The sequence below is a fragment of the Crinia signifera genome, chromosome 8 (genome assembly GCF_055691185.1).
Source record: "Crinia signifera chromosome 8, ASM5569118v1, whole genome shotgun sequence".
In the NCBI taxonomy this organism is placed as follows: domain Eukaryota; kingdom Metazoa; phylum Chordata; class Amphibia; order Anura; family Myobatrachidae; genus Crinia; species Crinia signifera.
In genome coordinates, this window is record NC_139224.1 from 94,133,863 (window position 1) to 94,149,568 (window position 15,706).

General features: G+C 42.4%; 1 protein-coding gene across 12 annotated transcripts in view; it reads right to left on the reverse strand.

The window, feature by feature from the left end:
* KCNT2 (potassium sodium-activated channel subfamily T member 2) overlaps window positions 1-15,706 on the reverse strand; it is an 852,827-nt gene that overhangs the window by 270,471 nt on the left and 566,650 nt on the right. For all 12 annotated transcript variants that reach the window (XM_083156802.1, XM_083156806.1, XM_083156799.1 and 9 more), the window contains one exon: window positions 10,786-10,894. In XM_083156802.1, coding sequence (XP_083012928.1) covers window positions 10,786-10,894 — 109 coding nt within the window. The remainder of the gene's footprint in view (window positions 1-10,785; window positions 10,895-15,706) is intronic.

The following is a 15,706-nucleotide window of genomic DNA, read 5'->3' on the forward strand; positions in this document are numbered from 1 at the left end:
CATCGAGGTTGGAGAGGGACTAACTCGCTCCTTCAGACGCGGTGGTCACAGGTGAAGCCTAGTTCCCGCAGAGTTTTTGTCATCTGCCCGGGGTACTCAATAGAGTCAGTGTAGGGTTCGCTGTGGCCGTTCTAACCAGCGGTCCCGGCTACGGTCTCACGCCTGACATCCAGCTCCCTGCCTCCAGTAGTTTCCCCCAGAGCCCAGGCGGCAACCATAACAATAATATAAAATGAATAAATTAGATGGGTTAGGGGCAAACTAGCACCCTTATGCCAATTATGATCGATGTGGCTATGCCTTTTGTGTCTATGTCAGGTCTGGAACAATTGTATTTGTGTGGAATCTTTTATACTCTACAGTACATTATCTTCTTCACCAAATTGGTTCCCCTGGTGGGTGATGTCCTTAAATACTCATACAGGTGGTAGCTCTATAATCTCAGTCCAACAAACAAATGGGCCAGATGATATAAGCTTCAAAAAGTGAAAAGTGATAAGCAACCAAACAAATAGCTCCTAACATTTTTCAAGCCCAGCCGGTAACATGGCAGTTAGGAGCTGATCGACTGTTTGTTTATCATTCTCCACTATATCACTTTTTGTAGCTTGGTGCAACTGAACCTATGTACTTCCTATCTCTTGCGCCAAATTGACCCATTTGCAGTGCTTAGCAACCCAAAGCACACGATTTGTAGAAAAATGGCATCCATACATACAGTATTGCCAACAATTATACTGGGGAACAAAAAAAGATATTTTATTGTCAAGTATACAAGGGTTTGCAAGTACTTGCAGGTCCTTTTTTTCTTTATTAGAACTTCACTACAGCGGAACTAGCTCCAGTTTTCAAATGAAAGAAAAAATCTAAAATTCAATTATTTTCTCAATTTGAAGTACTGTACCTTAATAGGCTAGGCCCCTTTACTTAACAGATTCAACTTAGTTTAGCTTTTTTTTTTAAACAATTTCCTTCTTTCAGCAATAGCAAGAATTTTTTTTTTTGTGATAACGTAGCTGGTAGTCACGTATTGAACACTTTCATATCTCCTTACTAATTCAGCAAGGAGGCATGGCAGTGCATTGCTGAGCCTGATGGTACATCCTCAGACCACAGCCATACCTCCCCAGCATACAGAGAGGAGCAACGCAGAGGACAGAGAGATGAGGTTAGCACACCTCCTGTTCCTTTGTTCGGCTCTCAATTTGGTTTGTTTTGTTCAGTACATCCTCAGCTTTTGTTGGGAGTAAGCACTGAATTGCCATAGACAACTCTGATGTTTTGGGATATTTTGTGGCAAATATAGTGTTGCAAAAGAAAGAACAAATATAACTGCATTCATAGAACATTCATTAAAGCTTATTTTAGATGTCAGATAAGCCAGCAAATCAAGAATTGGGTGTCTCAAACAGTAAAACCTGAGTGACTGCTATTTTTGTGCTGTAAATGTGAAGGGTATTAACTGATTTAAGAAACGCAAATGTGCGAGTTTGCGGCCTCCACACATAATTCATATGTGATCTGTATAGGGGTTTTTAATAATGTTTTGAATCCCCAGACAGATAGATGGAGGAGTGTGCAGGCAGATGCTGTAAGGGGCAAACAGGGGATTGCCAACATGACATGGGATGGGTAGACTCCTGTATGGAAAGAAACCCTAACATAGTAAAGTTTTCATGCTTCTCCACATTGTATCATGTATTTTCAAGAATCAACCTTGTGTTGGTGTCCAGGAGCTTCCTGATCCAGATTGCAGTTTGATCCAGATTCAAAAGTGGAATACAAAACCAGAGGAATCTCCAATCACTCCCTGATGGTGCTGGAGTTCACAAACACAAATGCAAGGGGCCGGTGTATTCTGCAAATTCAACACCTTTTGGCTACAGCCAGGGACAGGCTGGGCAGGGGGGCAGGGTGCCACGTGCCCATCAGGCCAGTACATATATGCAGCAATCGGGCAAGCTCTGGATTACAGCAGGCAGTGGCAAGCAAGCAGGGTGATCATCCGTGGTCAGTAGCCACAATCACCCTGCCAGCTCCATGCCGCTCGGAAGCCTAGGGATGGCTCTGTATTATAGCAGGCAGCAGCGGCAGGCAAGTAGAGCAGGGTGATCATCTGTAGCCACAATCACCCCGCCAGCTCTGTGCCGCAGCCGCACACCCACTAATAGCGGTGCTGTCCCGACTCCCTCCTTCCGGTTCTCTGGGCCCTTGGGAAGACTAGTCTCCCAGAATGCCAGTACTGGGCACGTCAGCGTCACACTGTGTGATACCATCGCGCATGGCATTAAGGGAGTTGCCGCGGGGGAAAGAAGACAGATGAGGAGCATCAGCGCTCACCAGTGCACTGTATCCCTTAACAGCCAGCAAGCCAGCCCACCAGCCATGACACAGGAGGCGGTGAGTGACATTACTGATTTTACAGGGGATTTGCATATGTGAAGAGAGGCATGACCTATACTTACAGGGGCATTACTTATATGTAAAAGGACATGACTTATGCCTTTTTTGGGTGGGGGGGATTAATGCAAAAAGGAGCACTGGATGTTGCGTAATGTGAATATGGAAAATTACTGGGTGGCATAGGGCCTGATTCAATTTGTTAGCATGTGCATTTATCGAACGACTGCGCATGTGCACAGTATGCTGTGTGCATGCGTAAGACACCCATACATTTTTGGATGCTTGCATGGTGATTGACATTTGGGAGCGGTAACCGTGCGTTTTCTGGGAGTTCTCCATTAAAACGCAGGTGTTCCCTGGGCACTGCGATGGATGGCCACTGACAACATCAAAGGCCTCCTTCACCCCATGGCCAAAGCAGCACAGACTCAGTCCTGGCTTACTTAGCACTGCGTCCAGAGGGGAAAACCATTTGATGGTGAGAAGCTTCCAACGGGATGCAAATGGATGTACACAACCATACACATTAATTTGCAAGGCAAAGTTTTCACTGAAGCAGGGTGGAAGGATATGTGTGCTAGAAGAAAAAACAAGGCCACTTGCTTGTGTTTGCCCCCCAGGCTGAAATGGCCATCCAGCCCCTGGCTACAGTGTATTGGTAATGAGGGAACATTGACAGCACAGTAGGCAGGCTTACATTATGGGAAATAAATAAGGGCGCCAACACAGCAACTGTTATGTGGGATTCCTGTAAGGCCTATATGCAGGGCATTTAAAAAAAAGTGTATCACAGAGACTAAGAAAAGTAGTAGAGACAAGGTCTTAGGTGATCAAAAGGGACTTCATTTGTTAATCTACCTATCCAACTATGGGAAATCTGTTCCACTTGTACTGAATCTGATTGAGGAATTTGGAGATTATTCTGGGTTTAGAATATACTCACAAACATCTCATATTTTTTACATGAGTAATAGGATCCGCCCCTCCCCTTCCTGTCTGTTACACTTAAAATGGATAGCTACATTTAAATATCTCGGAATTTGGATCTCTGGGGATCCAAGGGAACTTATTCAATTAAACATCCAGCCCTTACTGGAATACTTGGCTACAAAACTGAAATCGTGGCGAAAATTGCCATTGAATGTAACGGGTCAAGTGAACTTAGTCCTCATGTAATTTTTATATGTTATGCAGCAGTCTCCAATCTTCCTGCCAGAGACCATATTTAGGAAAATCAATAGCATGTTCTCCGCTTTTGTTTGAAACATTGAAAGGCCAAAGGTACAACTCAATGCCCTGATGATGGAAAGGGGTGGCACTACCCAACCTAAGAGAATATTACATTGTGGAAATTGAATTTGCACCTCTATGCTGCTAATGAATAGCGATTGTCATGTACATCATTTAAATACACAGTATTCATACTGTAACTTAATGAAAGAATCAGAAATTGATTAATGGTGAGTGTGATGCATTATTTACAAATCATTGTGATATTCCTGACACATTCACATTAGGTATTTTCATAAACGTTAGGCCAGGGCTGGGCAACACCGGCTCTCCAAATGTTAGTGAACTACACATCCCAGGATGCTTTACATTAGTTTTGCTATGTGGCCATGCTGAAACTGATGCAAGGCATGCTGGGATGTGTAGTTCATAAACATCTGGAGGGCCAGTGTTGCTCAGCCCTGCGTTAGGCTATTGCAGTCCCCAGTCCCTATACCACAGAAAGGTACTCCAGATATATCAAATTAACTGATATATATATATATATATATATATATATATATATATAGAGAGAGAGAGAGAGAGAGAGAGAGAGAGAGAGAGAGAGAGAGAGAGAGAGAGATACAAAAGTACCAACACACTCACCATTCCTAAGAGTGGGATGCAAACAGCACCCACTTCCCAGGATGGGGTGCAATGGCCTGTGACCACACACTCTAGTAAATACAAACACAGGGGGCCCAGCACTCACTACAACAAACTAAATCACCTTAACATTCAAATAATCAATTAAATAAATAATGGGGTTTTTGTTCATGAATTGATCAATGCATTTAAGCTTGCAGCCCATCGCCAAGGGACCCCATTTCACTGCAAGTCCTACACTAACAACTGGTTTTCATGGGAACCTGGCAGTTGCTTGCACATCATAGCTAAAATGAACATGTGTTATTTTCCTGGGTTAAAGCTCAACTGCCATGTCCTTATGGATTTTAAAGGTGAGACAATCCCAAACACAGCACCTGAATTAGTATTAAAGGGGCAGCTGTCACAGGTTTCAGGTAAATGAGCTTATCTAGGGTGCATGAGAAAGCTATGATCACAGTAACAGAGGTTAATTAAAAATCAACCCAAATTTATAGATACAGAAAAAACAACGCACTCGCCATTCCTAAGAGTGGGGTGCAAACAGCACCCACTTCCCAGGATGGGGTGCAATGGCTTGTGACCCCACACTCTAGTAAATACAAACACAGGGGGCCCATCACTCACTACAACAAACTAACCAGAGGCAGAACTCTGGGAGGCAATGGAGTCATCTGCCGCCGGGCTCCTGCTCCCAAGGGGCACCTCTTCTCCCCCTGGAAGTTTAAATTAGTTATTTAAAAGCCAACTATATTGCTTCTGTGGCTATATATATATATATATATATATATATATATATATATATATATATATATATATATATATATATATATATATATATATATATATATATATATATATAGGGTGCAATCCCCGTCCTGGGATCAGGCACAGGGGAAGGAAGACGGCACTCGCGGATTTTTGTAATTATATTTTATAAATTTATGGTGACATCAGATACAGCATACCGACGTTTCAAGGCTTGTCAGCCTTTTCTTCAGGATGCGCTGTAAAGTGCATATAGTGCTAGTGCAGTGAAAAAAAATTCACTAGCACTATATGCACTTTACAGCGCATCCTGAAGAAAAGGCTGACAAGCCTTGAAACGTCGGTATGCTGTATCTGATGTCACCATAAATTTATAAAATATAATTACAAAAATCCGCGAGTGCCATCTTCCTTCCCCTGTGCCTGATCCCAGGACGGGGATTGCACCCTGTATCAAACGATATTAAGGGCACCACGGTAAGTGACTACATCGTCCGGAGTGCCGAACAACACAAAAGATTATATATATATATATATATATATATGTGTGCGTGTGTGTGTGTTCTCTATCTATCTATCTATCTATCTATCTATCTATCTATCTATCTATCTATCTGAACAGAAATATATATTTTATACAAGGTTATATAGGGTTGTGTGTGTGTGTGGGGGGGGCACCAATAAATATCTTGCCTCCGGGCAACTGGAACGAACTTACGCCACTGAAACTAACTCACCTCAACATTCAAATAATCAATTAAATAAATAATGGGGATTTAGTTCATTAATTGATCAATGCATTTAAGCTTGCAGCCCATCCCCAAGGGACCCCATTTCACTGCAAGTCCTACACTAACAACTGGTTTTCATTATTTATTTAATTGATTATTTGAATGTTAAGGTGTGTTAGTTTGTTGTAGTGAGTGCTGGGCCGTCCTGTGTTTGTATATATATATATATGTATATATATATATATCTATATATTTATTCAGGACAGGATGCAATGATACTACGAGGCGGCACTCCAATGGATTTAACTGCGGTAATAAGGCAGACCCACAACTGCAGGTAGGTCTAACATTTCGGTTATTTTATTTAACTTTTTTCAAAAACACAAAATAAATGAACAGACACTTACATCTTGTCAGGGGATGGCGACGGCAATGCCAGCCGCCATCCCCTGCCAATGCCATACCGATTGCGAGAAGGGGACGCGCGTGCACGAGAGGCACGCGCGTCCCCTTCTGACGGCGCTTCCAGCTGCTCCCCCGGGTCCCCGCCGGCTTGTCGGTGGTAACCCGGGGTCCCCGCCGCCTGCCCGCACCCCCCCACCTAACCCCCCTAACCCTGTCCGTCTCCCTGAGGCGGAGACGGACAGGGTTCCCGTCGCCCCGCCGAGACAGCAGGGGCGTTCTGGCGATTCGCTAGCCAGGAAGAGGCCGGCCCCATCTGTACTTATGTTACGTATGTTTTGTTTATAGTATGCGGACTTCATATTTGTGGACCTTGCGCATTCAATCAATCATGGTCCCCATAATCTCCCTTTTTTCACTCATTTTCCCCATGTTCGGTACCCTACATATATGTTCCACCTGATTGCCTGGAGTGCCGCCTCGTAGTATCATTGCATACTGTCCTGAATATTCATTCATTGTGGAAGGCACCACGGCGGTTGTTTGTATCTGTTGGAGTGACGGACCAAAAAGCAATCTATATTATAAATATATATATATATATATATATATATATATATATATATATATATCCAATATACCAAACAACAGTGTCTTCAGCACCCTTTACTTGTAATGCCCTTTATAATACACATTAATATAATAATAAAATCAGATACACTTCTGGAGTAGTTCTTTTAAAGAAAACCGTAGGCTTCAGGGGTTAATCACTATATATTTTTGGAATAAATCCCTTAGGTGTGGGGATATGTGCTCTCCTAGGGACTTGCTGCTTGGATCCCTAGGAGAGCACATATCCCCACAACTAAGGGATTCATTCCAAAAATATATGGTGATTAACCTCTGAAGCCTACGGTTTATGATAATTAACCTGTGGATCTAATACGGTTGCATTTACCATTGAATATGCTTCCAACTAAATCCTAGGAGAAATCCCACCGTATTCTTATAGATATTCTTCTAAGGAAATCACAATTCCATTTAATATTCATTTTCAAATAAGGTTCTATTTTGGTCAAAAACTCACTGGGCCTTCACAGATACTCTTATCTGTCCACAATTAAATATGACCTGACTTTGAAGGGTATTAGGTGTTATAGTCTAAATAAGAGATCACAAACCCCTGATATATATATATATATATATATATATATATATATATATATATATATATATATATATATATATATATATATATATATATATAATCTTTGAACAGAGACAAAGAGCCATAGATTGTTCCCCCAGCCCCCTACCTAAAATAAGTTACCAAAAGACCAGAAGCACACATTTGATCTAGCCAGAACACATTGCATGGGATCCTGGGGGAGCATGTGCGATCTTATCTCTGGTTCTATGACGGTAATTGATATTCATATACTGTATATCTGTTGCATTGTGATAGCTGTACCTGCCTTTGTTTAATATCTCTCTGTAATGTAAACTTTTTATACCCTAAATTGTATTGTGGAAACTATTTCCTTTAAGTGTCTGTTACCCTTTGTGATCCATTGTCCATTAAGGACTAAAATATACTTGGTCACAATTCATGCCTTGCCTAAGCAGACTCCCAGAAGATACCAGTCCCATCGAAACTTCACCTATTTATTTATTTTTAAAATGTAACATGCATGTTTTTGTTTTGAAATATTGCATGAAGCACGGAAAGTGACGGAAACTTTAAGAAACAAATTGTTAATATGTATCCATGTTACATATCACATGCACTGAGTAGTGTTTTGTCTACATGTAACTGAAAAATATAATAACCAGTAATAAAGAAAAGAAACACAAATGTGAATACCCATGTTTCAATTCTGCAAAACAACCTATACCACATAGCAAAGAATGACCTCTGAGGAAGTCCCAGAGACCACAAAATGGACGAAACGCTTTGGACACCTACAGATACCTCTCCGCAAACTGATGCAGGGTATCAGATATGCATATACTATTGTCATTTTCTCCATTCTATCTTTTTTTATGTTTTTAGGTGTGTTATATTACATTTTTATACAAACGATATAAACTTATCAAGTCTTCCCTATTTTTGGAGGGTTTTATGGATCAGCACTGGAGGAACCAGCTACAAATAAAACTATACAAACAAAAAAGTGAGTGGAAAAACCTCACTACTATACTGGGTTCTTTTGGTATTTTTGTCACTCAATATTTCTAATGTATAGTTTTTAACCACATGGTGGCAGCAGAGTACCATTTACTACACATTTTCTGATACATTTTTTATTTTATTTATTTACAGTTACTTTTATAGCGCAGCAGATTCCATTGCGCTGTTACAACTGTTGACAACACTTAAAGAACAAACTGGGTAAAACAGACAGACATAGAGGTTGGAGGGCCCTGCTGCAAACTTACAATCTATAGGGAAATAGGAGGGAAACACAAGGACATGCACCCTAACCATTTTGATGCCCTAGGCAATAATTTGTCTGGTGCCCCCTAGCTCTGTGGCTAGTTCCACTTCTGAGTCAGCATCTCTCTCCCAGAACAGCCTCAGCACTGCACAGACCACAGCAGCACCTCTCACCCATAGCAATACTCATGACAACAAAATCACACAAAAATGATCAATGGAAATCAAATTTATTAGCCCATGGAGGTCTGGATTTGGAGTCACCCTCAAAATTAAAGTGGAAAAACACACTACAGGCTTATCCAACTTTGATGTAATGTCCTTAAAACAAGTCAAAATGAGGCTCAGTAGTGTGTGTGGCCTCCACGTGCTTGTATGACCTCCCTACAATGCCTGGGCATGCTCCTGATGAGGTGGATGGTCTCCTGAGGGATCTCCTTCCAGACCTGGACTAAAGCATCTGCCAACTCCTGGACAGTCTGTGGTGCAATGTGGCGTTAGTGGATGGAGTGAGACATGATGTCCCAGATGTGCTCAATTGAATTCAGGTCTGGGGAACGGGCGGGCCAGTCCATAGCATCAATGCCTTCATCTTGCAGGAACTGCTGACACAATCCAGCCACATGAGGTCTAGCATTGTCTTACATTAGGAGGAACCCAGGGCCAACCGCACCAGCATATGGTCTCACAAAGGGTCTGAGGATCTCATCTCGGCACCTAATGGCAGTCAAGCTACCTCTGGTGAGCACATGGAAGGCTGTGCGGCCCCCCAAAGAAATGCCACCCCACACCATTACTGACCTACTGCCAAACCGGTTATGCTGGAGAATGTTGCAGGCAGCAGAAAGTTCTCCTTGACGTCTCCAGACTCTGTCACGTCTGTGACATGCTCAGTGTGAACCTGCTTTCATCTATGAAGAGCATGGGGTGCCAGTGGCAAATTTGCCAATGTTGGTGTTCTCTGACAAATGCCAAATGTCCTGCACGTGTTGGGCTATAATCACAACCCCCACCTGTGATCATGCCTCCGTGCGACTGGGGCAAACTTACGCCACTGATGTCCCTAGTTATTTCCGGCCATCTTTTACTCTAAATTCTTTAGTCACTAATGTTCTCAATCTCTATATTGTATCATTGCACCACCATATGAGTGGCATCTCTATTCTCTCAATCTAATAAACACCATGTACTTTTCATCTATTGCACCAAATTAACTCCACAGCAAGATGGACCCAAAGCTTTCCACCAGGGAATACAATGCAAAACCTCAAAATCTCTACAATGCCTAGCACCCCTATTACCACTCTCAACACTTAGAACAAGTCCCAGCATATTAGCACCTCTTGGTACATGTTCATAATTAGGGTGTGCACACCAAGATTCCTTCCCCTACTTTATGTACTCAGAATTGTGTACATAGTACACTTGAAGGTTGGGACTCCTTCAACTTGGAGTAGCAACCTATCTTCCTGATCTGACTGGTTTTATCCAGTTTGGTCTCCAGTTTTCAGACAGCACATTGAAACTGAAGGATAAAAAGATAAGAGCTACAAATTTGTACAATTTGACAGTTTTAGGAAGATAAATTTAGGGTGGTTGAGTTGCCATTACCGACAGCTTTGAAGGGTGTCCGATCCGACTTCTTCTAAAGTCCACGGCTATTTCTGACTATTTGCAGACTTTCTGACACTAAACAGTCAATACATTGAACACCGACTGTTGATGTACTGTCAGATCAGATGAAAAATGGCTGGGATTGCGACTGTCAGGACATTCCGCCAGTCAGAATCTCTTATTAAACTGAGTGTAATTAATTAGTAATTTTTTTACATACTTACCTTGTGCCCTGGTGGTGCCCCGATGGTCCCCCGGGATCCATGGTATCCCCCAGCATCCATGGCGGCCTTCAGGCAATGCACCCCAGGAACCGGAGATGCCCTGAAGCCCGCCGTGGACGTGGGAGGATGTGGTACGTATGAAAAATGGGGCAGTAGGGAAGAAACCCCCAAAATATTCTGAAAAACCATGGTATTTGTAATAATTTGGTCTTTGGATATATGGATAAGGGATACTCAATCTGTATTACACTACACAGCCGTACATACTGTACATACAGTATACAGCATGTGTCTGTACTGAGATCTTGATAAATGCAAGTAAAATACTCACTGTCCTCTTGAGGTATGGACTAACAAAGTGATTAATGTGGAGGTAGCTGGACATATGCAGTTCAGAGCAAGCATTGCATATTTAAATTCTTCTTCACATACAACATGATCTGAAAAACAAATAGAACATATAATTATTTAGAACAAATAAAGATTTATAGCACAACTTTTATTTGTAGAAATTTTATATATTCCCCTTGACTTGGGGTGGGCTCAGTGAGTGTTTCAATATGTCACTGGGTGGTATTACCGGGCAGTAGCGGGCTTCCAAGACGCATTTCTGCACCTTTTAGTCACTCTGCGGCTTCCTTAGCTGGATGCCCCATATCATGATCTGCCCCTGCTATTTATGCGGTGTCTGTTTGCGGGGATTTTTTTCCACGAACTTCGGCATTTGTGTTTCAAGCCTCGCTTTCGCCTCCGTGTTTTATAACTGCACCTTTTGTATCTACAGAGGCACAGAATTCCTCAGATAGGAGGCGGCAGCTTATCAAAAAAGAAGAAACCATTAGCCACCAGAAATATATCAGCACTCTTGTGTGACCTAATGGCCACTTTAATTTTCCGTCTTACAGATACATTTTGCCCCTATAAAACCAGGTGTGAGATGATTAGAAATATTACATTTATGTTTAGTATTTATTTATATACTGTACTAGATACTATAACGTAAGGTGCATGCAATTGAAAATACAGACCTGGAAATTCAATTTCTTGGTGCATCTATGCCAATTGTACCCATCCTCGTCTACAAGTAGCCCCTACAGTTCATGTGTTTCAGCTCTCCACACAGAATCACAAGTGAAATAATTAGCTCCACCTGTGTCATTGTAATGAATGCAGCTGTGCATCTGCCAGCTGACCTGAAAAAGCGAACTTTTGGGGCTACTTGAAGACTAAAGTTGGGAACCACTGATCTATGCCATACTTTCATAACCACCCAGAACAGATGGAGGCTCCCAATAATTCTGGTGGGCCTCCTGGCCCCCCAGAAAGATGGGCAAGTCCTTAGCATTCTCACCAAACCCTGCGCACTCCGACCCGATTACATGATTTACACTGAATCATGTCATCATAGCCCTGCCTCCACTATAAAATGCCTGTCTTTATGGCGCTGTATAGTAGGGGTGATGCAATGATGCAGTCATGTGACCACACTCCCAATCAGCAAGCCTTCCACTTATACGCTGACCAGGCTTCCCTTTCTAGTGAAGAAAAGTTAGTTATTATTATTTAAACTTATTTGCAAACATGACAATTTAAAAAAAATCAAATTTCAAAAACACTGAATTAAGTGGCACTTTCAGTTGTTATTTACAGTGACCAACACTGTAACCTAACCAACCTACCCTAAAGATGTGGGTACACGGTGCGATTCTGGCTCATGGATAATTTTGAATATCCAATTTTGTCTAACTGCACTTCAGATGTGCTCTATATTTAGACTATCTTGCAATTTGGCCCTAGACCAAATACATTCTACAGACGAGATAGTCAAGATAGTCTTGCCTGCACAGTCTATTTTTCTATACGGTACCAAATAAACAGAGGCGCACATCGGCATCGAAACCACAGCAAATGTGGCTGAACTCTGCGATTCAGAGTAACTTTCTATTCAATTTTGACTATATAGTCAAATCGATAGCCTGTATCAACATCTTAGTATGCATCATACTGTACATCTTCCTTATAATAGTAGACACACACAACTTCCTAAGTTACATTATATGAATAGACCTTCTTAATAAATAATAAAACTTAGCTAATAAATAAAGACACAGACAATAGAATTTAAAAATTGACGTAAAATTTTTACAAATCAAATTGAAAATTAGATTATTCTGATTAAATGATAAATTAAAATTAGTATAGTAGTAGATCAAGAATGACAAACCAGACAGCCAACACAATCATACATTTGGATTGAGCTCTCCATAAATCAAAAACACACTGGACAGACTTATGTTAGTTCGTTAAAGGGACATTTATTTTGCCTGCACACCCACACAAAAAATTGAAACAAATGCAAACGTTGCAGTTTTTCTAGCAACACTGAACAAAGAAACAAACCCTTCATCTACAGTAGCTGGTTAACAATCCAATCAATCATTGCTAAGCAAATCCTTAAAGCAGCAATACCACCTTTCTTGAAAAGCACCTATGGGTTTATTTATGCTCAGCCTGATCCCTGGCTTGTTCATCAAATGATTTTAGAAAGCATCCAATCTGACTTTTAATACAGCACATGAGACTCAAGACTCCCCACTTTACCCATTCTTATAACATTTTTAAACCATTTTTTTAAAGATTAAGTTTGAAGTTACTGTACAAGCAAAGTGTAAAGCATATACTACATCTAACTCTGCATAACACCACTCAGCATTTCTACTATCCACTTTCCATTACACGTTATACATGCAGACCCTAATTCAGGTTGTGATGTCAGCCACCCACCCCAGCAGGCATCGCCAGCCCGCGTACCCATGGGAATGCCCAGCATTTTCATGGGGACTGCAATAAAACACTGGGAGTTCCCATGGTCACTGTCACCCAGGCCCGGCAACAGGGGTTCAAATGGGACAGCTGACAAGGGCCCTGACCATTTGAGGGGCCCCAGAGCTATCCCCCCCAGCTGCCCAACAGCTTAGATCCCGCAGCGTCTTGCAGCCTGCTGTCATCCAGCAGGCGTCAACTCAAATCAGCTCAGCTGCCTAGCGCCCCCCCCCCCTCAGAGCCTGATAGATGTGGGTGGAGCTACATGTAGCTTAATGGAGGCATGGCTACACGGGGCTCAATGGGGCGAAGCTACATTGGGCACAATGGGGGGTGGAGCTATAGGGCACTCACACAGTTGCACTGCTGCTGCTGCTGCTGCCTGAACAGGAACCAGGAAGAGAGGCAGCTGCAGTTCCAGGAACTTCCAGGCAGGGACACCCAGCCAGTAAGGCTGCACCCTGCTGGTGTTTCTGAGGTAAGTGTACTGTAAGTGGTGTGTGCACATATGTGGGGTGGGTTACGGTTTGGGTTTGGGGGGAGGTTACAGCATACCAGGGTTGGCACTAGTGAGAAGAGTCAGGATTAGGCTGCAGGGAGGGGGGTTAAGGAGTATGTCTGTATAATAGAGCACAGACCGGGGCATGAGGGAGAGCGTAAGTATGAGAACAAGAGCTGCGAGGGAGCGCATCAATGTGATAGAGCGCAGGCTGCAGGGTGAGGGAGAGCATCAGTGTGATAAAACACAGGGTGAGGGAGTGTGCCAGTTTGCTAAAGCACAGATCATGTGGTGAGGGAGTGCGTTCGCGTGATAGAACACAGGCCGCAGGGTAAGGGAGTACATCCGTTTGATAGAACACAGGCCATGGGCGAGGTAGTGTGTCAGTGTGCTAAAGCGCAGACTGCGTTGTAAGGAAGCATTTCAATTGATAGAGCGCAGGGTGACAGATTGTGTCAGTGTGCTAAAGCGCAGACCATGGGTTGAGGGAGGGCATCAATGTGATAGAGCACACCCCAGTAATGGGCATGCGCTTCCAGATTATGTCCCAGCAAAGGAGGGGGTAGAGTAAAAGTGTTTGAGGGGGCCTTGAAAGATATCAATGTATGGGGCCCTACAATTTCTGTTGCCGGCCCTGCTGTCACCGCCCCAATCGCCCCTGGCCCTCCCTCCGACGAAAGGCCAAGCGAGTGTGTAACTCCCCAAAGCTGTTCATTGCACATGAGCAGACCCCCAAACATCGGAACAGAGCCCAACCCCCCATTCCGAGTGATCGATGTGATGTAGTAAATTTCCCCCAACATATCTACAAGCTATCTAAAAGAAATCTTTCTCCACTCACACATCACAAAGTTATCTTCCCATCTTTTCACTTCCACTTTTAAGCCGTGTACACACAGGACTCAGCCCTGGCGATTTTGGCTGAGCCCCGTGTGTATCAAGATGTAGTTAATTCATCAGGGAGATGGCTAACTACATCCTACCAGCCCTGGGAAATGCAGCCAAATGTACAGTGTAGCAAGAATACTCTTGCATGCACTGACAATTTTGCCGGGTGATAGTGATGCTGCGAGGCCGGCATCGCTATCGCCAACTGTATACAAATGTCAAAATCACTTAGAAGAATCGACCCGTGTGGACACCTCTTTACTAACACACTTCTAAACTTAGTTTACTTGTCCAGAAACTTGTAACTTTTTTTTTTTTTAAATAAACCTGCCTCCTCTCTATTCGTTGCATCCTTACTAATGTTATGTAGCTTCTTTCCAGACTGACACATTTTCTAACATGGCATGCAGATCTTCAAACCCCCAGGCATACACACAGGGATATTTCTGCTTAAATTCTAACCTGTGTGTATGCCCCAATAACCTCATGTAACACTATCAATGACATTGATACACAGAATATTTATTTAAGGACCAAATATAGTGAGTGGTACATACTATACAAAAATTGGATAAGGATAACTCTTTCTAGACTAAAAAATTGTTATACTGTATACTCTGCACTATGTAGTGCTTATACAAAAATCAAATTGGATTATTTCCTAAAGAAATGGTAATAGAGGACAGAGCCTATCATCAAAATATTACTTCACCACTTTTTGTCATCACAAACTTTAAATCAACAAGATAGGAAGAAATTGCAGGTAAAATTGAAAACATGTTCTCTATTTAGAGCACCGGGACACCAAATACAGGTTCAGCAACTGTTGACTGCTGGGGATATTAGTAGCTAATTTATAAAAGATTGAGTCTACAGTTACACACTAATGTTAGAGATGAAAGGAGAGTTGTGTGTGCTCCTGTGCTGTCTCCTTCTCTTCACTGCTATTAGAGATGTGTGCTGGTCTGTAATTGGTTTTGGTTTTATATCTGTATCTGGTCATGGAATTTCTGGGCCTTCTCCTGATAACGTAGGCTTGGCA